This window comes from Cottoperca gobio, unplaced genomic scaffold, assembly GCF_900634415.1.
Source record: "Cottoperca gobio unplaced genomic scaffold, fCotGob3.1 fCotGob3_259arrow_ctg1, whole genome shotgun sequence".
In the NCBI taxonomy this organism is placed as follows: Eukaryota; Metazoa; Chordata; class Actinopteri; order Perciformes; family Bovichtidae; genus Cottoperca; species Cottoperca gobio.
The window spans coordinates 5,001-27,276 of record NW_021166878.1 but is presented as its reverse complement, the minus strand read 5'-3'; the positions used below and the strand labels follow the sequence as shown (position 1 = coordinate 27,276).

The following is a 22,276-nucleotide window of genomic DNA, read 5'->3' as shown; positions in this document are numbered from 1 at the left end:
GGATCAGCAGAGACACTCAGGATCAACAGAGACACTCAGGATCAGCTGAGACACTCAGGATCAGCAGAGACACTCAGGATCAGCTGAGACACTCAGGATCAGCAGAGACACTCAGGATCAGCAGAGACACTCAGGATCAGCTGAGACACTCAGGATCAGCAGAGACACTCAGGATCAACAGAGACACTCAGGATCAGCTGAGACACTCAGGATCAGCAGAGACACTCAGGATCAGCTGAGACACTCAGGATCAGCAGAGACACTCAGGATCAACAGAGACACTCAGGATCAGCTGAGACACTCAGGATCAACAGAGACACTCAGGATCAACAGAGACACTCAGGATCAGCTGAGACACTCAGGATCAGCTGAGACACTCAGGATCAACAGAGACACTCAGGATCAGCAGAGACACTCAGGATCAGCTGAGACACTCAGGATCAGCAGAGACACTCAGGGATCAACAGAGACACTCAGGATCAGCTGAGACACTCAGGATCAACAGAGACACTCAGGATCAGCAGAGACACTCAGGATCAGCAGAGACACTCAGGATCAGCAGAGACACTCAGGATCAACAGAGACACTCAGGATCAGCAGAGGACACTCAGGATCAGCTGAGACACTCAGGATCAGCAGAGACACTCAGGATCAGCAGAGACACTCAGGATCAGCTGAGACACTCAGGATCAACAGAGACACTCAGGATCAGCAGAGACACTCAGGATCAGCAGAGACACTCAGGATCACAGAGACACTCAGGATCAGCTGAGACACTCAGGATCAGCTGAGACACTCAGGATCAACAGAGACACTCAGGATCAGCAGAGACACTCAGGATCAGCAGAGACACTCAGGATCAACAGAGACACTCAGCAGGATCAACAGAGACACTCCAGGATCAACAGAGACACTCACAGGATCAGCTGAGGACCACTCAGGATCAACAGAGACACTCAGGATCAGCAGAGACACTCAGGATCAACAGAGACACTCAAGGATCATGCAGAGACACTCAGGATCACAGAGACACTCCGATCAGCTTGAGACACTCAGGATCACAAACACTCAGGATCATTCAGAGACACCAGGATCACGAGACACTCAGGATCAGCAGAGACACTCAGGAGTAAGTTTGAGAATAAATTTTCATTATAATCCGACATCTCATGCCTATGTAGAATCTAATTTTGATTTTTCCCCCCAACAGAGACACTCAGGATCAACTTATTTAGATAATCTACACATTAAGACTTATTCTCCCCTCCTCCTCTTCTTCTTCTTCCTTCTTCTTCTTTCTTCTTCTTCCTTCTTCTTCTTCTTCTTCTTCTTCCTTCTTCTTCTTCTTCTTCTTCTTCTTCATTTCCTTGTTCATGATTAGAAACTCAAGAGAATAAAATCATCCAAATATCCAACATTGAGTGCAGAGGTCTTTTAGTGTGTAGTACTTGTGTGTCTGTGTGTGTCTGTTAGTGTAAGCCTGCTGTCTGCCTGTCAGCCGCAGGTGCCCCACACACGTGTCCACGTCAGTCGACAGGTCTCCTCTCTGCAGCAGCTCACATCACATAGCTGCAGGATGGCAACAAAGATCATTCACTTCAGTGTCAACGGGAGGCTGGAGCAGGCCGAGTTCAGGGCCGACTGCTCGGCTGCAGATGTGGAAAGGTAAGAGACGCCCTGCGGGTCGTCCCTGCCGACCTGCGGGTCGTCCCCTGCCGACCTGCGGGTCGTCCACTGCCGACCTGCGGGTCGTCCACTGCCGACCTGCGGGTCGTCCCCTGCCGACCTGCGGGTCGTCCACTGCCACTGCGGGGTCGTTCCCCTGCCGGGGTACCCTGCGGGTCGTCCACTGCCGACCTCAGAGACATAAAGTTATTTAAACAGTTTCATTAAACGTGAAGGAGAGAGCTGCTTCTGTGTGAGGACGTCCGTCTGAACAGCTCCTCCAGGTCTCTTGAGATGAGGGACACCAACAGATGGCAATAACAAGCAGGCGACTACAGAGTGTGTGTGTGTGTGTGTGGGTGTGTGTGTGTGGGTGTGTGTGTGTGTGTTGTGTGCGTGTGTGTGCGTGTGTGGTGTGTGGGTGTAGATTTAAACTCACCAACAGTTACATATTTAAACATGACCGCTTGTAATATAAAAAGTGTTGATGTGAGTAATGAAGAGGGGATGCTTCATGACGTGTGAGTTTAATGTCCCGTCCCCCCCCGTCCCCTGCAGTACCTCCTCTTCCTCAGTGAACTCTCGCCTCACACGTCCTCACAGATCTGTTCCGGGCGGCGGCGGAGGTCGGCCCGCACCACATCCTGAAGATGTACAGCAGCGACGGCGGCGTGGTGAACGTCTCCCCCCGGCTGGAGGCCAACAGCGAGGACTCGTGCTACCGGCTGGAGGTGGTGGCGTCAGATGTGCAGAGTGGGTAGTAGTTCTGTTGCTTCTGCTCTTCATCAACTCAATACGCTTTACGACGTGAATGATCAGAATGTGTCTGTAAATGAGTCAACTAGTCAACTGAGTTCTCAGATGCAGTGTGTGTGTGTGTGTGTGCAGGTGTGGGGATGCCCAAAGAGATGGACGCCCTGGAGTACAGGTGAGCATCCTGCACAGGGCACTTATGGAAGCGTGTGGAGCAGAGAGGACTCACGCATGTTTCCTGTCTTCAGGCTACATCATCTGGAGAGCAAAGTCAGAGCAGACGTGGGCCAGACTCCAGACGTCCTCTGCGATGTGAAGAGCCAAGTGGAGTCTTTCAAGAGGAAGCTGCAGGTTCGTCCTCTGCGAACACACAACCCGCAGCGATAAGTGTTCTTAATGCAACTTTCAGCTGATACCTGTGAGCTCACCTGTGTGCCTCTCCGTCAGAGCGTGGAACACCTGAGCTGGATGGGTCTCTTCAAGGAGGACAGCGACCATCACCTCTCCCGAAACCCTCTCAGCTGAGCCTGCAGGAGGAGCGCCAGCAAGTCCGCCGGACGTTCCTCAACATGAAGTGAGTCCAGTGTGGTAGAAGTACATGACACGTGCAGCGTGGAAGAGATTTATGTCCTTTCTGTGTTGCCGCAGCTCGCTGCAGGTGACGGAGGAAGTGAGGGAGCATCTGAAAACTCCCATTTTTGACAACTGGTGAGTAGAAACACACACAACACACACACACACACACACACACACACACACACACACACACACTCACACCTGTGTGTTGCTGACAGGCAGTGGGAGGAGGCGGAGATGCTGCTGCTCCTCCAGGTGATGTTCACTGACCTGAACCTGCTGACGGAGTTCCACATGGAGCTGGACATCCTGCAGAACTTCCTGTTCCAGGTGTACTGCCACTACAACAACATCCCCTTCCACAACTTCAGGCACTGCTTCTGCGTCACTCAGATGGTACAGGAGGGGGGGGGGGGTTTAGATCTCTGTCCCACACTCCATTAGGTGGCCGTATGCCCCTGAAAAGCTAGTTGTCCCCGCCATTAAACAAACAGAAGAAGAAGCAGGGGATGTTGTTGCGCAGGCCTGCCGGCAGGTGTCGCCTTTCTGCGGCTTCCTTCACTGCAGTCTCTACGGCGCCTGGCATGGGACATGCTGTGATTTACTGGGAGCATAATGATTGAACGGTCTTCTGATGTAATGAATGAGTTGTGAGCAGCCAGCTGACGGGTTCACTCTTTAAACTGCTCGAGTGGTTTGAACTCCCTTAAACAAAGTGAGTTCCTGATGTGAAGTAACGGTCGTTCGTGGCCGGAGGCAGCGTCGCCACTTCGGACTTTTTTCCTGGGAGCGACTGCGTCCATCCGGTGAGTGAAACTAACGGTCACTGAGTCAATAACTACGGAATTACCCGGTAGAAACGGCCGAGTACCGGGAGAGCTCACGGTGCTGCTCTGTAGTCGTTGCTAACTTAACTTAGCTAACACTAGCGCGAGTGCATTTTGAATAAAAGCTTGCTAGTAGCGAGCTAAGTGTGCTAGCATGAGAAGCTAACAGCTACGTTAACTGTTGACGTTGAACTCGCGCAGTTACGTCTCTAACGGCAGCTTCTCTGAGCTCAAACGGACTATACTGTGTTTAATGCTGAGCTACATGTTTCAAAGGTGGATTTAAATTAAATACAAGTCATCCGCATAACCGGTAACTCTCAATTTAAGTGTGTAAACTTTAATCTTCGCCCTTTTCTTGTTGCATTTCGTTCCAGGAGAATGTAGTGTGACGTCCAAAGCAGCCGGTGTTGTGGTGCTCATTTCCCGACGTTACTGCCTGTATAACTGGGGTACACACGGGGTATACACAGGGTATACACGGGGTATAACTGGGGTACACACAGGGTACAACTGGGCTATAACTGGGGTACACACGGGGTATACACGGGGTACACACAGGGTACAACTGTGCTATAACTGGGGTACACACGGGGTATACACGGGGTACACACAGGGTACAACTGTGCTATAACTGGGGTATACACGGGGTACACACAGGGTATAACTGGGGTACACACAGGGTATACACGGGGTACACACAGAGTATAACTGGGGTATACACGGGGTACAACTGGGCTATAACTGGGGTACACACGGGGTATAACTGGGGTACACACGGGGTACAACTGGGCTATAACTGGGGTACACACAGGGTATAACTGGGGTACACACGGGGTACAACTGGGCTATAACTGGGGTATACACGGGGTACACACGGGGTACAACTGGGCTATAACTGGGGTACACACGGGGTATAACTGGGGTATACACGGGGTACACACAGGGTATAACTGGGGTACACACGGGGCAGCAGCTCCGGGACACTGTCAGGGCTTTGGTGGACAAGACGTGAGGAGAAAAGGGCCACAGCTGGAAGTCTGCTTTGAATCTCAGCCATGGAGGAGGGGGGGAGCATGGAGTACTTGCTGGAGCAGGTGATGCAGAAGGACCTGGGGAAGAGGCTCCAGGTGGGCCAGGAGATCACGGAGCTCATCCTGGACGAGGAGAAGTCCTCCGACATGGAGCAGGACCAGACGCTGCTGGACAGGACGGTGGACGCGGTGGCCAGCTCCTGGGTCAACTCCAGCAACTTCAAGGTGAGTTACTGTAAGACACTGAAGACGCCTGTCCCTGCAGGGGGGGGGCTCTCAACATCTGTTTAAACCGTAAAGATGCTCCAGAACAAGTTTACTTATGTAGCACATTTCAGACAAAGTGCAAAAGAAACGCATTTAAAAGGACATTAAATTACATTAACGTCATTAAAGAGCACGGATAATAGAAAATATACATGTGTTAAATACAAGAAGTGTAAGAAATGAATGATGATTTGATGTAATAAAAGGCAAACAGATGTAGTACTAACACTAAAGTAGGGTTTTCATGCAGGGTGTTACATAAGGGTGTAAGCAGAAACTGTCCTCAGGGAGCGCTTCATTCCCAGAGAGGTCGTTTATTTCCCTCTGCTGGCAGGCTGGCTGGTAGACTCACCTATATCTGCCTGTATGTATACGATACTCTGTATACATACAGTGTATAGTATACAGAGTATATACTGCAGGATCCTACCACTCGCCTTGCATGTGCATGGCGTCCACATGTTCTGTGGATATGAGGCTGCCGCTGCTGATTAATCAACACACAGTCACAGTCGAGCAGCTGCTGCGGTTTAGCAGCTACGTGTCGTCAGGCATCGAAAAGATGATCTCACTTTATATATACATTTATATATATATATGTATATGCTTCTGATTGGGCTGAGACATACAGTACGGGAGGAAATCAATCTGTGCTCTTAATGCATTTGTATCTTGAGTCTTGTTGTCCAGAGTCATTAGTCAAGTGTTAAAGGAGCAATCCTTCCTCATTTCTTTGTAATAACCTTTAAACTTGCTATTTTAACCAAATGTCTATCTCTTCCTATTTCACTTGAAGCAGAGAAGTTAGAGATAAAGGGCCGTGCGACTCATCGGGACCTTGTGTTGATGTTCAATGTTGAAGTCTGATTATGTATTTCAATTAAAATTCAAGTGATGACTCTCATGTGGTCTGTATTTAATATGCATGATCTTCCTGCGCAGTTCAGAATTAACTCTCAGAATCCAACATGGACGAGAAGTTTTAAAATCTACAAACTGTGAAAGCTCCCGTCTGCTAATGAAGACCATGTGATACAATGGAAAGCTCCAGAACAGCTACACAATGGAGCTCGTGGTGAGAATGTTTTCTACTGAAGTTTCAATCTATATTATATATATTATAGTAGCGGAGACGTGTGAAGCTCCCTTTGTTTTATACTGAGTGGAGCTGACTGTCACCAAAACTATACACACACACAATCTGCTTCCTGTGCTGCCCTGGAAACGCAGCGTCCTCTGTAATGGGGCCGAGGCTCCCAGGCGAGCGTGTCAGCGGCGGCGGCGGCTGTGAGCTTAATTTACCAGCACCATTAGCCCAGTTTCCTTCCCTCCGCGAGTTTTCCAGAGCTTCAGTGTGTGGCGATCCACTTCCTGCCAGCCTGAGCGTTAATGTGGTGGTCAAACCCTTCAGATGTGTGTGTGTGATGGAGGAGCGCAGCTTCCTGTGCTGTTAGTGATCATTGATTGGAGGGCAGTGAGCAGACGAGCATCACTGTCCAACCCTTGTTTATTCATTTCCTCCAGTCGGGCGGGCTGCAAATAACAGTGATGTTTCTTTATTGTTTGATTTATAACAGACGTGGTAGTAATACAACTGGACAAGGGTTAGTTGTAACTGTTTTTAAGTGTATGAACATATATTCAGATTAAAACAATATAACTCCTCACATGATCCAGTGCTGTGCAGTACCTCCTCTGGTGGTTCAGCTGAAGTGTAACAGCGCTCAGCGTCCAGCAGGGGGCGCCACAGTAATGCACCGTCTTCTTCTTTTACATTTTAAATCTCTCACGAATTACGAGAGTTTCCAAAAATTGCATCATAGCCTGAACCGAAGTCCAGGTGATGCATATGTGTTGATATGGTGTCAGCAGGGGGGCTCTCACTACACGTTCATCGAGCCTCCCGTCCCACCCCATGACAAGGAAAGCTGCCGAGCCGGAAGCGGACAGCTGCGTCTACAGTGCTGCTGCGAGCTTCACTCACGGTTTGCACTTCACACTTTTATGGCACGCAGCGAAAGATCAGATGATTATTTCCGGTTTCATCGAAGGGAAAACGTGTGTTTATATCTTCTTCTTGCTTTTTAGAAGGAAAACCCTTGTTTTAGTCTGATTACCCACAATGCCTTGCAGCCCACATTCACTTCCACTGCTCTCCTGCTGGTGTGTGTGTGTGTGTGAGTGTGTGTGTGTGTGTGTGTGTGTGTGTGTGTGTGTGTGTGTGTGTGTGTGTGTGTGTGTGTGTGTGTGTGTGTGTGTGTGTGTGTGTGTGTGTGTGTGTGTGTGTCAGGTGGTGCTGCTGGGGATGGACATCCTGTCTGCTCTGGTCAGCAGACTGCAGGAGAGGTTCAGGACGCAGGTTGGGACAGGTGAGCTGCATTTATTCTAATAATTATTATATATAATAATTATATCATTATTCTTATATATATTATATTATTATATATATATTATATAATATATAATTATTCTTCTATATATTATATTATATATAAAATTATTATATATATATATATATATATATATATATATATATATATATATATGTATATAATTAGAGCAGTGAATATCAGTATATAATCAGTTTTATTGATTATAATGATTATTATCTAAATATATATATGAATATAATTTATATTTAACAATATTTAAAGGCACATTCTGTCATTTTGACTGAAATAAAGGTTAAAATGTCCACAATAAATAAAAAGTAAAAATCTAAATATTAAATGTCATTGTTTTACGCACATTTTATTCTTTTATGCGTTTAGCAAATATATAGATGTTATTTATCTTTTTACTCTTCCATACGCAGTTTATTTAGGTTTAAACTTGTCTTTTTATTGCAGTCAGGTTTTATATGCACCGATCAACTTTAAATGTTTTTTATATCTTAATGTTTACTTCTCAATTGTTAATCCAGATTTGTATTAGTTTTATATTGTGTTTGTTATCAATGAGCGTTGGATTCTTCTATGAAACACATTCATTCCATTCATACGTAAAGTTTAATGGTATCTGAATATACTGTAATAAATGACTTTATTTATATTCCATCAACTAGTTTTGTTTATAAAATGTTATAAAATGTCTGTTTGTGACTCGTAAAAATGAGTAATTAGATTGACATTTTAGGCATTTAAGAAAACAATGTTCATGTCGTGATGTGTGAAGTCAGTGCAGGAATACAATAACCTGTAGATGAATACATTTGCACATGTTAGTAAATTAGAAGAAGTGAAGATATTTGAATATTTAACAAAGAGCAGATGTGTATCTGGGCGATCGTAGGTAAATGAATGAGTCGCACAGAGGAGAGCTTTCTTCCCGAGGCTGGAGATGTCCTGAGTTGTTTCTGTCCTCTGTGTCCGCTCAGTTCTGCCCAGCCTCATCGACCGCTTGGGAGACGCCAAGGACCAAGTTCGAGATCAGGACCAAGCGCTGCTGCTGAAGATTATGGACCAGGCTGCCAACCCACAGGTGCACAGCAGTGTTCAGCTCATCTGTCAATGCACACTGACACTTGTTACTGACTACAATGCTTGGTGTGTTTGTGTGTCCTCAGTTTGTGTGGGAGCGGATGATGGGAGGCTTCAAACACAAGAACAACAGGACCAGAGAAGGCCTCTGCCTCTGTCTCATCTCAACCCTCAATGTGTGAGTGAAGAGCGACATCATCTCCATCATCTCCATCATCTCAACTTAGAAATGAGCTTTTATGTCATGATGTTTTGCACAACGGTTGATGTTTGCTTGTGTTTTGTTTCCCAGGTTTGGATCTCAGAGTCTGACGCTCAGTAAAATCGTCCCTCACATCTGTAACCTCCTGGGAGACCCCACCAGCCAGGTAGAGCCTGCTGCAGCTCAGCACCGCCCTCTGCTGGTCAAATGCAAACATTACAGCTCTCTTCCAAATCCTCCTTCGTGCTGATGTATGTCGGTCGAACCTTTAGATACGTGCAGCCGCTCCTCGCTCCTCGCTCCCCGCGGCGCTCTGCGTTCTGAGTTTGTTGTGTCCTGACTGCAGAGGTCTGTCCTCTCACTTCCTCTCGAGGACAGGAAGTCGTGCCCGGGAACTTCCCTTCCTCAAGTCAAACACTCACACGTCTTCTCGTGCATTACCAACACGCCGGTTTGCTCTGCAGGAGCCGCTTGCATTTGTTTTAGTCGCCCGTTTGGTTGTAAGAGGAAAGTTAAAAACAACTTCAGCATTCGGTCTGGATTTCTAAAAGTAACATAGAACAAATAACAATGTGCTTGAGAAGCTGTAGGCGGCATCACAAGTTAAAAGCAAATCTAAAGCCAGAACCGAGAGACAAAGTGAAGAAGAGATGAGCAGCTAAAGAAGACGAAGACTTTACGCCGAATGTGTTTCATGTGATGGACAGAAATGATTATTCTTTTCATGCAATCAAAGTTACTTTATAAGATTGAGTGTACGAACAGTGAACAGACTGTCTGTGTCGTCCTGTAGGTGCGTGACGCAGCCATGAACTGCCTTATCCACATTTACCGGCACGTGGGAGAACGTGTGAGAATGGACCTGGGGAAGAAGGGGCTGCCTCAGTCACGGTGCGTTCAAATGCTCTCTGTCAACAGGTTTACTTCCTCTTACACACTTAATGAACAGCATCTTGTAAAGGACTCGACACTGAACCAGACAGAAAGGAAACGCTAATGAAACACGCTGTGAAGGTTTCAGACTCCACGTGCAGCCAAATATATTGAGTCTGCAGAGAAGAGGTGCAGATCCTCCGCACGTCTGGAGCGGGACGCAGGAACAGCAGTCTGGCCTCACGAGTGTCGTTGTTTTTAAAGTCGACACACTTGAACTTTTCCAAACGGCTTCTCTCGTGGTGATTATTAGTGTTCGTTCTAATATTACTGCTGCTTGTGTGACTGTCTATCTCCCTGTGGAGTCTGAAATGAGACCTGAAGGCAGCACAGCTGTTTATTATCTAACTCTCCCCCCCCCCCCCCTCTCTCTCTCCAGGCTCAACGTCATCTTCAGTAAATTTGATGAAGTTCAGAGGTCGGGGAGCATGGTGCTGTCCCCTGTGTCCGGTAAGAGCTGGGTTAATGTTGCGTCGCTCTGTTTGTGTTTGTCGTTGCGAGCGGCCTGCGGACGCCAACATGTGACGCTGCCGACGCCTCCTGAGCTGCAACACGGTGTCAGTGACACTGTGGACCAAACATGACACAAACACCGCTGAGACATTTCACCTTCATCCCAAATACCTGAGAGAGAACTCCCAAATGTAGGAGAAGCTTTGTGAAGGGTTAGCGTTAGCGTTAGCGTTTCTGGTAGATGTATGACTTTATAATCTCAGAGAATATCCAAGTGTTGTCCTCTGAATGTTCCCACCCCCCCCGGCTCCGTGCTTATATAACAAGTGTTTTACCTACAATGACCAGAATAAGCCGTCATACAACTAAATTACAAATGTTGCAAATTTCCTTGGAAGGTATTTAGTTTTATGCCGTCATGGCTCTCGGCTCGTTTGTTGATCTATTTTGGAGAGAGAGGCCGTAAATCTAACAATGAAAGAATGTGAAGCACCAAAGCTGAGACACACCAGAGAGCTGCAGGAGGACTGAGGAGGACTCTGTAGGAGGAGTGACTCTGTAGGAGGAGTGACTCTGCAGGAGGAGTGACTCTGTAGGAGGAGTGACTCTGCAGGAGGAGTGACTCTGCAGGAGGAGTGACTCTGTAGGAGGAGTGACTCTGCAGGAGGAGTGACTCTGCAGGAGGAGTGACTCTGTAGGAGGAGTGACCCTGCAGGAGGAGTGACTCTGTAGGAGGAGTGACTCTGCAGGAGGAGTGACTCTGTAGGAGGAGTGACTCTGCAGGAGGAGTGACTCTGCAGGAGGAGTGACTCTGCAGGAGGAGTGACTCTGCAGGAGGAGTGACCCTGTAGGAGGAGTGACTCTGTAGGAGGAGTGACCCTGCAGGAGGAGTGACTCTGTAGGAGGAGTGACCCTGTAGGAGGAGTGACTCTGTAGGAGGAGTGACTCTGCAGGAGGAGTGACTCTGCAGGAGGAGTGACTCTGTAGGAGGAGTGACTCTGCAGGAGGAGTGACTCTGCAGGAGGAGTGACTCTGCAGGAGGAGTGACTCTGCAGGAGGAGTGACCCTGCAGGAGGAGTGACTCTGTAGGAGGAGTGACCCTGCAGGAGGAGTGACCCTGCAGGAGGAGTGACTCTGTAGGAGGAGTGACTCTGCAGGAGGAGTGACTCTGTAGGAGGAGTGACCCTGCAGGAGGAGTGACCCTGCAGGAGGAGTGACTCTGTAGGAGGAGTGACCCTGCAGGAGGAGTGACCCTGTAGGAGGAGTGACTCTGCAGGAGGAGTGACTCTGCAGGAGGAGTGACTCTGCAGGAGGAGTGACTCTGCAGGAGGAGTGACCCTGCAGGAGGAGTGACCCTGCAGGAGGAGTGACCCTGCAGGAGGAGTGACTCTGCAGGAGGAGTGACTCTGCAGGAGGAGTGACTCTGTAGGAGGAGTGACCCTGCAGGAGGAGTGACTCTGTAGGAGGAGTGACTCTGCAGGAGGAGTAGTGACCCTGTAGGAGGAGTGACTCTGCAGGAGGAGTGACCCTGCAGGAGGAGTGACCCTGTAGGAGGAGTGACTCTGCAGGAGGAGTGACCCTGCAGGAGGAGTGACTCTGTAGGAGGAGTGACTCTGCAGGAGGAGTAGTGACCCTGTAGGAGGAGTGACTCTGCAGGAGGAGTGACTCTGTAGGAGGAGTGACTCTGCAGGAGGAGTGACTCTGTAGGAGGAGTGACTCTGCAGGAGGAGTGACCCTGTAGGAGGAGTGACCCTGCAGGAGGAGTGACTCTGTAGGAGGAGTGACTCTGCAGGAGGAGTAGTGACCCTGTAGGAGGAGTGACTCTGCAGGAGGAGTGACCCTGCAGGAGGAGTGACCCTGTAGGAGGAGTGACTCTGCAGGAGGAGTGACCCTGCAGGAGGAGTGACTCTGTAGGAGGAGTGACTCTGCAGGAGGAGTAGTGACCCTGTAGGAGGAGTGACTCTGCAGGAGGAGTGACTCTGTAGGAGGAGTGACTCTGTAGGAGGAGTGACTCTGCAGGAGGAGTGACTCTGTAGGAGGAGTGACCCTGCAGGAGGAGTGACCCTGCAGGAGGAGTGACTCTGTAGGAGGAGTGACTCTGCAGGAGGAGTAGTGACCCTGTAGGAGGAGTGACTCTGCAGGAGGAGTGACCCTGCAGGAGGAGTGACTCTGTAGGAGGAGTGACTCTGCAGGAGGAGTAGTGACCCTGTAGGAGGAGTGACTCTGCAGGAGGAGTGACCCTGTAGGAGGAGTGACTCTGCAGGAGGAGTGACCCTGTAGGAGGAGTGACCCTGCAGGAGGAGTGACTCTGTAGGAGGAGTGACTCTGCAGGAGGAGTAGTGACCCTGTAGGAGGAGTGACTCTGCAGGAGGAGTGACCCTGTAGGAGGAGTGACTCTGTAGGAGGAGTGACCCTGCAGGAGGAGTGACCCTGCAGGAGGAGTGACTCTGTAGGAGGAGTGACTCTGCAGGAGGAGTGACTCTGTAGGAGGAGTGACTCTGCAGGAGGAGTGACCCTGCAGGAGGAGTGACTCTGCAGGAGGAGTGACTCTGCAGGAGGAGTGACCCTGCAGGAGGAGTGACCCTGCAGGAGGAGTGACTCTGTAGGAGGAGTGACCCTGTAGGAGGAGTGACCCTGTAGGAGGAGTGACTCTGTAGGAGGAGTGACTCTGCAGGAGGAGTGACTCTGTAGGAGGAGTGACTCTGCAGGAGGAGTGACTCTGCAGGAGGAGTGACTCTGTAGGAGGAGTGACTCTGTAGGAGGAGTGACTCTGCAGGAGGAGTGACCCTGTAGAAGGAGTGACTCTGTAGGAGGAGTGACCCTGCAGGAGGAGTGACTCTGTAGGAGGAGTGACTCTGTAGGAGGAGTGACTCTGCAGGAGGAGTGACTCTGTAGGAGGAGTGACTCTGTAGGAGGAGTGACTCTGCAGGAGGAGTGACTCTGTAGGAGGAGTGACTCTGCAGGAGGAGTGACTCTGCAGGAAGAGTGACTCTGCAGGAGGAGTGACTCTGTAGGAGGAGTGACCCTGTAGGAGGAGTGACCCTGCAGGAGGAGTGACTCTGCAGGAGGAGTGACTCTGTAGGAGGAGGAGTGACCCTGTAGGAGGAGTGACTCTGCAGGAGGAGTGACCCTGTAGGAGGAGTGACTCTGTAGGAGGAGTGACTCTGCAGGAGGAGTGACCCTGCAGGAGGAGTGACTCTGTAGGAGGAGTGACCCTGTAGGAGGAGTGACCCTGTAGGAGGAGTGACTCTGCAGGAGGAGTGACCCTGTAGGAGGAGTGACCCTGTAGGAGGAGTGACTCTGTAGGAGGAGTGACCCTGTAGGAGGAGTGACCCTGTAGGAGGAGTGACTCTGCAGGAGGAGTGACCCTGTAGGAGGAGTGACTCTGTAGGAGGAGTGACCCTGTAGGAGGAGTGACTCTGTAGGAGGAGTGACTCTGTAGGAGGAGTGACTCTGCAGGAGGAGTGACTCTGTAGGAGGAGTGACTCTGTAGGAGGAGTGACCCTGCAGGAGGAGTGACTCTGTAGGAGGAGTGACTCTGCAGGAGGAGTGACCCTGTAGGAGGAGTGACTCTGTAGGAGGAGTGACCCTGCAGGAGGAGTGACTCTGTAGGAGGAGTGACTCTGCAGGAGGAGTGACTCTGTAGGAGGAGGAGTGACCCTGTAGGAGGAGTGACCCTGTAGGAGGAGTGACTCTGTAGGAGGAGTGACTCTGTAGGAGGAGTGACTCTGTAGGAGGAGTGACCCTGTAGGAGGAGTGACCCTGTAGGAGGAGTGACCCTGCAGGAGGAGTGACTCTGTAGGAGGAGTGACTCTGCAGGAGGAGTGACCCTGTAGGAGGAGTGACTCTGTAGGAGGAGTGACCCTGCAGGAGGAGTGACTCTGTAGGAGGAGTGACTCTGCAGGAGGAGTGACTCTGTAGGAGGAGGAGTGACCCTGTAGGAGGAGTGACTCTGTAGGAGGAGTGACTCTGTAGGAGGAGTGACCCTGTAGGAGGAGTGACCCTGCAGGAGGAGTGACCCTGCAGGAGGAGTGACCCTGTAGGAGGAGTGACCCTGCAGGAGGAGTGACCCTGCAGGAGGAGTGACCCTGCAGGAGGAGTGACCCTGCAGGAGGAGTGACCCTGCAGGAGGAGTGACTCTGTAGGAGGAGTGACCCTGTAGGAGGAGTGACTCTGTAGGAGGAGTGACTCTGTAGGAGGAGTGACCCTGTAGGAGGAGTGACCCTGCAGGAGGAGTGACCCTGCAGGAGGAGTGACCCTGTAGGAGGAGTGACCCTGTAGGAGGAGTGACCCTGCAGGAGGAGTGACCCTGCAGGAGGAGTGACCCTGTAGGAGGAGTGACCCTGCAGGAGGAGTGACCCTGCAGGAGGAGTGACTCTGTAGGAGGAGTGACCCTGTAGGAGGAGTGACCCTGTAGGAGGAGTGACCCTGCAGGAGGAGTGACCCTGCAGGAGGAGTGACCCTGTAGGAGGAGTGACCCTGTAGGAGGAGTGACCCTGCAGGAGGAGTGACCCTGCAGGAGGAGTGACCCTGTAGGAGGAGTGACCCTGTAGGAGGAGTGACCCTGCAGGAGGAGTGACCCTGCAGGAGGAGTGACCCTGCAGGAGGAGTGACCCTGCATGCTACAGAAAGGGTTAACCGCTGGAACACCACAGCTTTAACAGCTTGCTGTGTACAGATTCTGGTTCAGCACTAACACACGGACTGAGTAATGTAATGTTTTCGTCGCCCGGGGCTCTTATTTTGTAGTAGTGGTGTCTGCTGTCATCAAGAGAGTCACAAGACCGGGTTGGAGGGGAAGGGAGGAGGCTCTGTGTCAGGACGCTCTGTGTCAGGACGCTCTGTGTCAGGACGCTCTGTTCGTCCCGCAGTAGCTCCACAGACATCGTGTCACAGAGTCGAGCTGGGAGCCGGCAGGTAAATGTTTCTCTTTCAAGAAGTTTAAGAACTGCTGTAAGTGTGTGTGTGTGTGTGTGTGTGTGTGTGTGTGTGTGTGTGTGCGTGTGTGTGTGTGTGTGTGTGTGTGATGTAAGAGTCTTTGTGCTGATAATTGGGCTCTGAATGCTACAAGTGAGTGAAGCTCAGTGATGCGACGCTGCTCTGCTCGCTGCATGACGTGCACGACCACCTTGTTTTGGTAGAAGTGGTTCTATTGGAGGCACAGTGATATCAGTGTTACAGGTGTTCAGCTGTTCACTGTCAGGATAGGTGACGCTCTGCACGTGTAATTCTGATTAATAACTTTATTTCATGGCACTGTTCTGGACATGGAGATAAAAGTAAACAGATAAATGAGATGACCAGTCGAAGCAGTTTAAAGAGGTCGGTGTGAAACAGCAGAGATGAAGCTTGCAGCCATTGTTACATAAATGTATAATCACACAGGGAATAAGTTGTTCTTCTCCAACCCTGCAGCTGCATGACTTCGTGCTTCTGACTCCAGTTCTAACAGCTGTGATAATAACAGCAGCTCTGTTTTAGACAACTGAACGTTTCATTATTAGAGACTGGACGTATTTCTCTTTTCAATATCAATTCATCTGCTGATTTCTTTTCTCTTCATCTTTTAGGTAATTAAATGTCAACAAGGAAAATCAAAGCTACTGAATGTAGTGTCAAGAAAAGCATCTTTGGGCTCCAGCAGCGTCATTCAGTCTGTTTGATGTTCAGCTGAATGTCGTGTTGCAAAGAGAATATATAACATAAATGAACTGATACATTTGAACAATAAATGCTACTCTGTTTTATTTATTAACTGTTTTAATAATTCCCTGTTTATGTACTCTCATTTATTTATTTTTAATTTATTTAAAAGATATTTTTAAATGTACTTATCGGTGAGTTATTTTTCCTTAGCATTCCATATGTATCGCTGTATTACATCCTCGCACATGAATGTCTTTAATATTCAGCACAAACCATAAAGAAACTTCACAGATCTGATCTAATATAAATATTCAATAATGAACTTATCGCCTGGAACTACGTCGTCTGTTGATGCCGTGTTTGACGGGGGCTGAGTGCGTCACGCAGCCTCAGCAGCTCCTGCAGCGAGGCGTGAGAGACGAGCAGGACTTGGGTTGCACAGTTGGAACAGAATGAATAATGCACACGGTGACAGACAGCACCGTGCACCAGCCAGAGAGGATTTGCTGCTGGATTATTTCATACAATGTTTGCGTCTTCTTAGAAGTGTGTGAGTTCTGCTAATCTCTGTCACACATGCAGGCTGAAACTGACCCTCGACTCTGCACAGAGAAAGTAAACAAAGTAGATATTCATACGTGTCTCATTGTTTAAAGGAAGATCTGAAGGGAAGACGTTGTTTCAACAGGAACGTGATAGTTTATAAATCGAGGTCCAACTGAAACATCAGATCAGAAACACTGTCTGGTTCCAGCTTCTCAAATGTGAGGATTCTTTCTTTATCTTAATTAATCCCCCAAAAATTATAAATTACAGCCACATGCAACAATCTCAATAAACTCCACAAAGTCTCATGAACCGCTTCGTAAAGAATCTGTGTGAATGCAACACGTCATCATGGTGCATCATGGGAGTTTAGTGTGGTGGTGCAGCAGCGGTGCATCATGGGAGTTTAGTGTGGTGGTGCAGCAGCGGTGCATCATGGGAGTTTGGTGTGGTGGTGCATCATGGGAGTTTGGTGCGTTGGTGCAGCAGTGGTGCATCATGGGAGTTTAGTGTGGTGGTGCAGCAGCGGTGCATCATGGGAGTTTGGTGTGGTGGTGCAGCAGTGGTGCATCATGGGAGTTTGGTGTGGTGGTGCAGCAGCGGTGCATCATGGGAGTTTGGTGCGTTGGTGCAGCAGTGGTGCATCATGGGAGTTTGGTGTGGTGGTGCAGCAGCGGTGCATCATGGGAGTTTGGTGTGGTGGTGCAGCAGTGGTGCATCATGGGAGTTTAGTGTGGTGGTGCAGCAGCGGTGCATCATGGGAGTTTGGTGTGGTGGTGCAGCAGTGGTGCATCATGGGAGTTTGGTGTGGTGGTGCAGCAGCGGTGCATCATGGGAGTTTGGTGCGTTGGTGCAGCAGTGGTGCATCATGGGAGTTTGGTGTGGTGGTGCAGCAGTGGTGCATCATGGGAGTTTAGTGTGGTGGTGCAGCAGTGGTGCATCATGGGAGTTTAGTGTGGTGGTGCAGCAGTGGTGCATCATGGGAGTTTGATGGCTGATGACATTACACATTTCTCTGTCTCACTACATATACAACACAGGTGTTATTACACACTTTAATGCGTAAATGTTACATATTAAAAGTGATTACGTGTGTTTAGTTTTTTGCAGCCCTGAAATCCTTCTGTTTGTTGATAAAGTTTATTTTGAGGCGCCCCAGGCGTCGCTCCACTCAGCATACGTGACAAAAGGTTCCCTTCTTGCTCCCACACTGTAACTCCAGACTGTCATGCTGTCTGTGGGAACGTCCCTCCCTCTGTTGTTCCTGCTGCTGGTGGTTGCAGCAGAATGTCAGCGGGGGTGTTTCCCGCTTCATGCAGCCATGAGGAGGATAATGTGCACAGGTGGAACCTTTAACCTGCGGCTGCATTGTGGTTGGTCTCTGAAGCCACTGGAATAATCTGCTGTGAGTGTGAAGCGATTAAAAGCACCTGCTGCATGATAGTAAAGTAAGTCTGCAGGTGAGATGGATTTAATGTGAGCTCCTGAAACTCTGCTCTCCCACGCTCCCTGGTTCTGTGCATCAGCATCGGGGAGATCAGCTGTCGGACTCCATCAGGCTCCGAGCTCGCTCAGACTTTGAGACGCTGCCGGGAGGAGACGCTGTGTCCTGGCATCCAGAGCAGAGGCTCCGTTCATCATCAACTTATTAAGTCTTATTAAGATTTATAAAGAGTCGTTATCCACGCTCTACCAGAGCTGTGGCATGTACTCTGCTGAAAACACTTCTGTAACCAGACCACCCAGGTGCATTATGGGACATGTAGTCAGGATACCTGTCTTTTGTGAGTGCCCCAGCGTAGTGGAAGTGTAATACTAAAGTATTAACCAATATTTATTTATTTGTTTGCACAATAAGATAAAGCATAAGAAACACAACGTATACAGCTTGTAGAAGGGATTTCACCACAATAAGCTTCATGAGCAAATCCTAAAGTCATGTAAAGAAAACACAAAGTGAGCAAAGAAACTGATCAAATGTTTACACTTCAAGTTTTTAAATGATATGTATTTATTTAAGCTCCATGCAAGAAGAGATAAGTAGATACATGCATTTCTTAAATTAATAGATTCATTGTTTTGCTTCTTGTAAAGTCTATTTTTGTCCAAAACCAAAAAATGAAATAAAAGGAGGAAGTCCTCACCTTTCAGAAGATGGAACAATGGACTTCTAATATAAGTATTAATCTTTTGATTTATTCGGATCTAAATGAGATAAAAACTGCTAAATGGTCACTTTTGTTAAATCCTGGTGAAAACACGACGAGCAAACGTTCTCCACAGGAAGTGAGATGAGCGGGACAAATCTGTCACTTCCTGTTGATGTTTGAGGTAAAGAGCGTTTTAACAGAATTATCAATTTAATTTTGACCAATTTTCGAGCATAAATGTCCAATTATTTAACAACTTACAAACACATAAAGGGAATGTAGCGAGGCAGCACATTTAATTACAAGAATCAGAACAACACAGACCAGAAGTTTATCATGTACGAAGACACGAGACCATTTACAGTGAATGATCATAAAACAACAGACCTTCCTGTGAGAAAACACTCAGGGAGGGGGATCCCTCCTGAGTCATGATGACACTGTATCTGTCCCTCACACCCCCAGCCCCGCCTCCAGACCCCTCCCTGCTCTGCCTCATCACTTCCTCCATCCTGGTCCTGTGGAGTGAACAGGACGAAGACGGGCATAGTATCGAGGCACATGCTCCCGGGGGGGGGGGGAGGGGAGGCCAGTTTCCTCCCCTCCCCCCCCTTTAGCTTGGGGAAGAAGATGTGAGGACCACAGAGGACTGTCTGTCTGCCGGCATGCTGAGGAAACTGGTTTGCAGGCGGATCTGCTCGTGTAAGCTGCTGCTCTTGTGAGGGGAATAGTGGAGGTTGTGAACGCAGGCGGCGGGAGTTACATTGCAAGAGGAGGAAGAGGAGGAAGAGGAGGAAGAGGGGGGGGCGTCTGGAGTGTAAACACAGCAGGATGATTTGTTGGCGTGTTGCGTGCAGGACGTGCAGACGCCTTGTTGTCTGAGGATGTGTAGATTAATCTGCAGGTTATTTTCTACGTTAATGTTTTGGTGGATGGAAGTCTTTAAATGTTGCGTCACTTTAAATGACTCCACAGATGAAGCGATCACCAAAGTAGTCGTTGATTTGTAAACGGATCAGGCTCGTCGTGTGGATCATCCGTCCTGTGCATTCTGTGTCCTGTTTGATTTCAAAAGATTTAAACGTTATTTCATGCAGCGTGTTGAACAATGTCTGAAGTTTTTATTTGTATGGAGTCGTTTGAAAGTTCAGCTGGTAAATGATCCACTATCTATTAACTTGATTCAATAACATCATGAAATCATTACTTATATTAGACGAGATCAAATCTATTACTCAGTAATATGAAATGTCAGAAAGATGCTTGTTTTGTCGGAACACGTTAAAACCCAAAGTTATTTATAACTGAATCAGAAAGCTCACATTAGAAGCTGGAACCTCAGAGATGATAAATGATAAATGTAATGGAGCCTCCAGCTTCACCAACATCCTTTATGTTCTGCTGAAGGATGAAGTCATCCCTGAGACTTAAGCTCAGAATAACAACAATCACACATCACTAACCCTGGGAACACTGGACATACTGTTCACATGGCGTTCAGGGCGTTTGGTCTCTGACCTCCTCGCAGCTCGCCATCACTGCCTCGTTGTGTTGCTGATGTAGGAATGTGAGTTATGTCCGCCTGCGCGCTGCATCGCTGCGTTATCTCTGAAGCCGCTCTGCTCTTCCTCCTCCAGACAAAAACTTTGAGGACGATGACTCGGGGGACGGCGGCCGCTCCTCGTCCTCGTCCAAAGGCGCCACGCTGTCCGGGAAGAAGACGGTGAGCATGGGCTCGTTCAGACGCCCCGCCTCCAGCGCCAAGTCTGCAGGTCAGAGTCCTTCTCCACGGAGACGATCAGATATTACAATCTGACACACGCTTTGATTTCTGTGCAAAGCTTTGATCTGAGTTGATCTTAGTGTTGTTATATTGTGTGTGTGTGTGTGTTGTGTGTGTATGTTTGTATGCATGTTGTATGTATGTTGTATGCATGTTGTATGTATGTTGTATGTATGTTGTATGTATGCATGTTGTATGTTGTATGCATGTTGTATGTATGTTGTATGTATGCATGTTGTATGTTGTATGCATGTTGTATGCATGTTGTATGTATGTTGTATGCATGTTGTATGTTGTATGCATGTTGTATGTATGTTGTATGTATGTTGTATGTTGTATGCATGTTGTATGTATGTTGTATGTATGTTGTATGCATGTTGTATGTTGTATGCATGTTGTATGTATGTTGTATGCATGTTGTATGTTGTATGCATGTTGTATGCATGTTGTATGCATGTTGTATGCATGTGTATGTTATGCATGTTGTATGCATGTTGTATGCATGTTGTATGCATGTTGTATGTTGTATGCATGTTGTATGTATGCATGTTGTATGTATGCATGTTGTATGTATGTTGTATGTATGTTGTATGCATGTTGTATGTTGTATGCATGTTGTATGCATGTTGTATGTATGTTGTATGTATGTTGTATGCATGTTGTATGTTGTATGCATGTTGTATGTATGTTGTATGCATGTTGTATGTTGTATGCATGTTGTATGCATGTTGTATGCATGTTGTATGTTGTATGCATGTTGTATGTTGTATGTATGTTGTATGCATGTTGTATGTATGTTGTATGCATGTTGTATGTATGTATGTTGTATGTATGTTGTATGCATGTTGTATGTATGTTGTATGTATGCTGTATGCATGTTGTATGTATGTTGTATGTTGTATGCATGTTGTATGTATGTATGTTGTATGTATGCTGTATGTATGTTGTATGTTGTATGCATGTTGTATGTATGTTGTATGTATGTTGTATGCATGTTGTATGTATGTTGTATGTTGTATGTATGTTGTATGCATGTTGTATGCATGTTGTATGTATGCTGTATGCATGTTGTATGCATGTTGTATGTTGTATGCATGTTGTATGTATGTTGTATGTATGTTGTATGTATGCTGTATGCATGTTGTATGTATGTTGTATGTTGTATGCATGTTGTATGTATGTTGTATGTATGTTGTATGCATGTTGTATGCATGTTGTATGTATGTTGTATGCATGTTGTATATATGTTGTATGCATGTTGTATGCATGTTGTATGTATGTTGTATGCATGTTGTATATGTTGTATGCATGTTATATGTGTGTTGTATGCATGTTGTATATATGTTGTATGCATGTTGTATGCATGTTGTATGTATGTTGTATGCATGTTGTATGTATGTTGTATGTATGTTGTATGTATGTTGTATGCATGTTGTATGCATGTTGTATGTATGCTGTATGCATGTTGTATGTGACAGTATGAGTGAAGGTGTGAAGGTGAATGAAAGTATAACGTCTGTATCTTGTGCAGCGCGGGATGGAGCTGTGGACGTGGAGGACTTCATCCAGGCCTTTGAGGACGTCCCCACAGTGCAGGTGTGGACTCCTTTCCTTTAGCTTTAATAATATCTGCACAATTAAGACACTGTAGGCGTTTACGTTGGCTCCCTACGAGCTTCGCTCTCACTGCGCAACGCTGTCTGCCTCCGAGTCTCCTGGGAAATCAAAGCTCCATTTACAGCACTGAGGAAGAGGAAAGCACTTGAGTTGCACCAACACTTATGAAGATAATCCAATAATAACACGTAGTCTGTTGTCTTCAACTCTCTTATGACCTTCTGTTCTTACCTTTCACAATAAAAGCCCCAGACATGTGCACTGCATCTCAGGAGTAATAACGGAATAACTAAACCTGTGTACTTATGAATACTATTATTCTTCTTCTGCCTTTTCATCGAGATC

The 22,276-nt window shown here is 47.7% G+C and overlaps 2 protein-coding genes and 1 non-coding gene across 4 annotated transcripts in view; 2 read left to right on the top strand and 1 right to left on the bottom strand.

Annotated features, from left to right (window-relative positions):
* Positions 1-1,576: 1,576 nt before the first annotated feature.
* On the top strand, positions 1,577-4,213 carry LOC115005127 (uncharacterized). Its single transcript, XM_029426941.1, has 8 exons — positions 1,577-1,665; positions 2,269-2,418; positions 2,554-2,593; positions 2,667-2,769; positions 2,866-2,992; positions 3,067-3,126; positions 3,213-3,390; positions 4,199-4,213. The coding sequence occupies exons 1-8, from the start codon at positions 1,577-1,579 to the stop codon at positions 4,211-4,213; spliced, it is 762 nt and encodes a 253-aa protein (XP_029282801.1).
* The window catches only part of LOC115005115 (CLIP-associating protein 1-A-like), a 20,952-nt gene continuing 2,110 nt past the window's right edge, over positions 3,435-22,276 (top strand). The window contains exons 1-10 of one of the 2 annotated variants that reach the window (XM_029426926.1): positions 3,435-3,800; positions 4,199-5,080; positions 7,413-7,491; positions 8,499-8,602; positions 8,688-8,779; positions 8,894-8,969; positions 9,597-9,694; positions 10,116-10,186; positions 20,169-20,303; positions 21,846-21,910. In XM_029426926.1, coding sequence (XP_029282786.1) covers positions 4,880-5,080; positions 7,413-7,491; positions 8,499-8,602; positions 8,688-8,779; positions 8,894-8,969; positions 9,597-9,694; positions 10,116-10,186; positions 20,169-20,303; positions 21,846-21,910 — 921 coding nt within the window. In that variant the 5' untranslated portion in view covers positions 3,435-3,800; positions 4,199-4,879. Of the gene's footprint in view, positions 3,801-4,071; positions 5,081-7,412; positions 7,492-8,498; positions 8,603-8,687; positions 8,780-8,893; positions 8,970-9,596; positions 9,695-10,115; positions 10,187-20,168; positions 20,304-21,845; positions 21,911-22,276 lie in introns of those variants that run through there. The other variant, XM_029426927.1, reaches the window with a different exon arrangement.
* On the bottom strand, positions 6,924-7,051 carry LOC115005128 (U4atac minor spliceosomal RNA). Its single transcript, XR_003831924.1, has one exon. It is a non-coding gene; the product is annotated as a U4atac minor spliceosomal RNA (small nuclear RNA).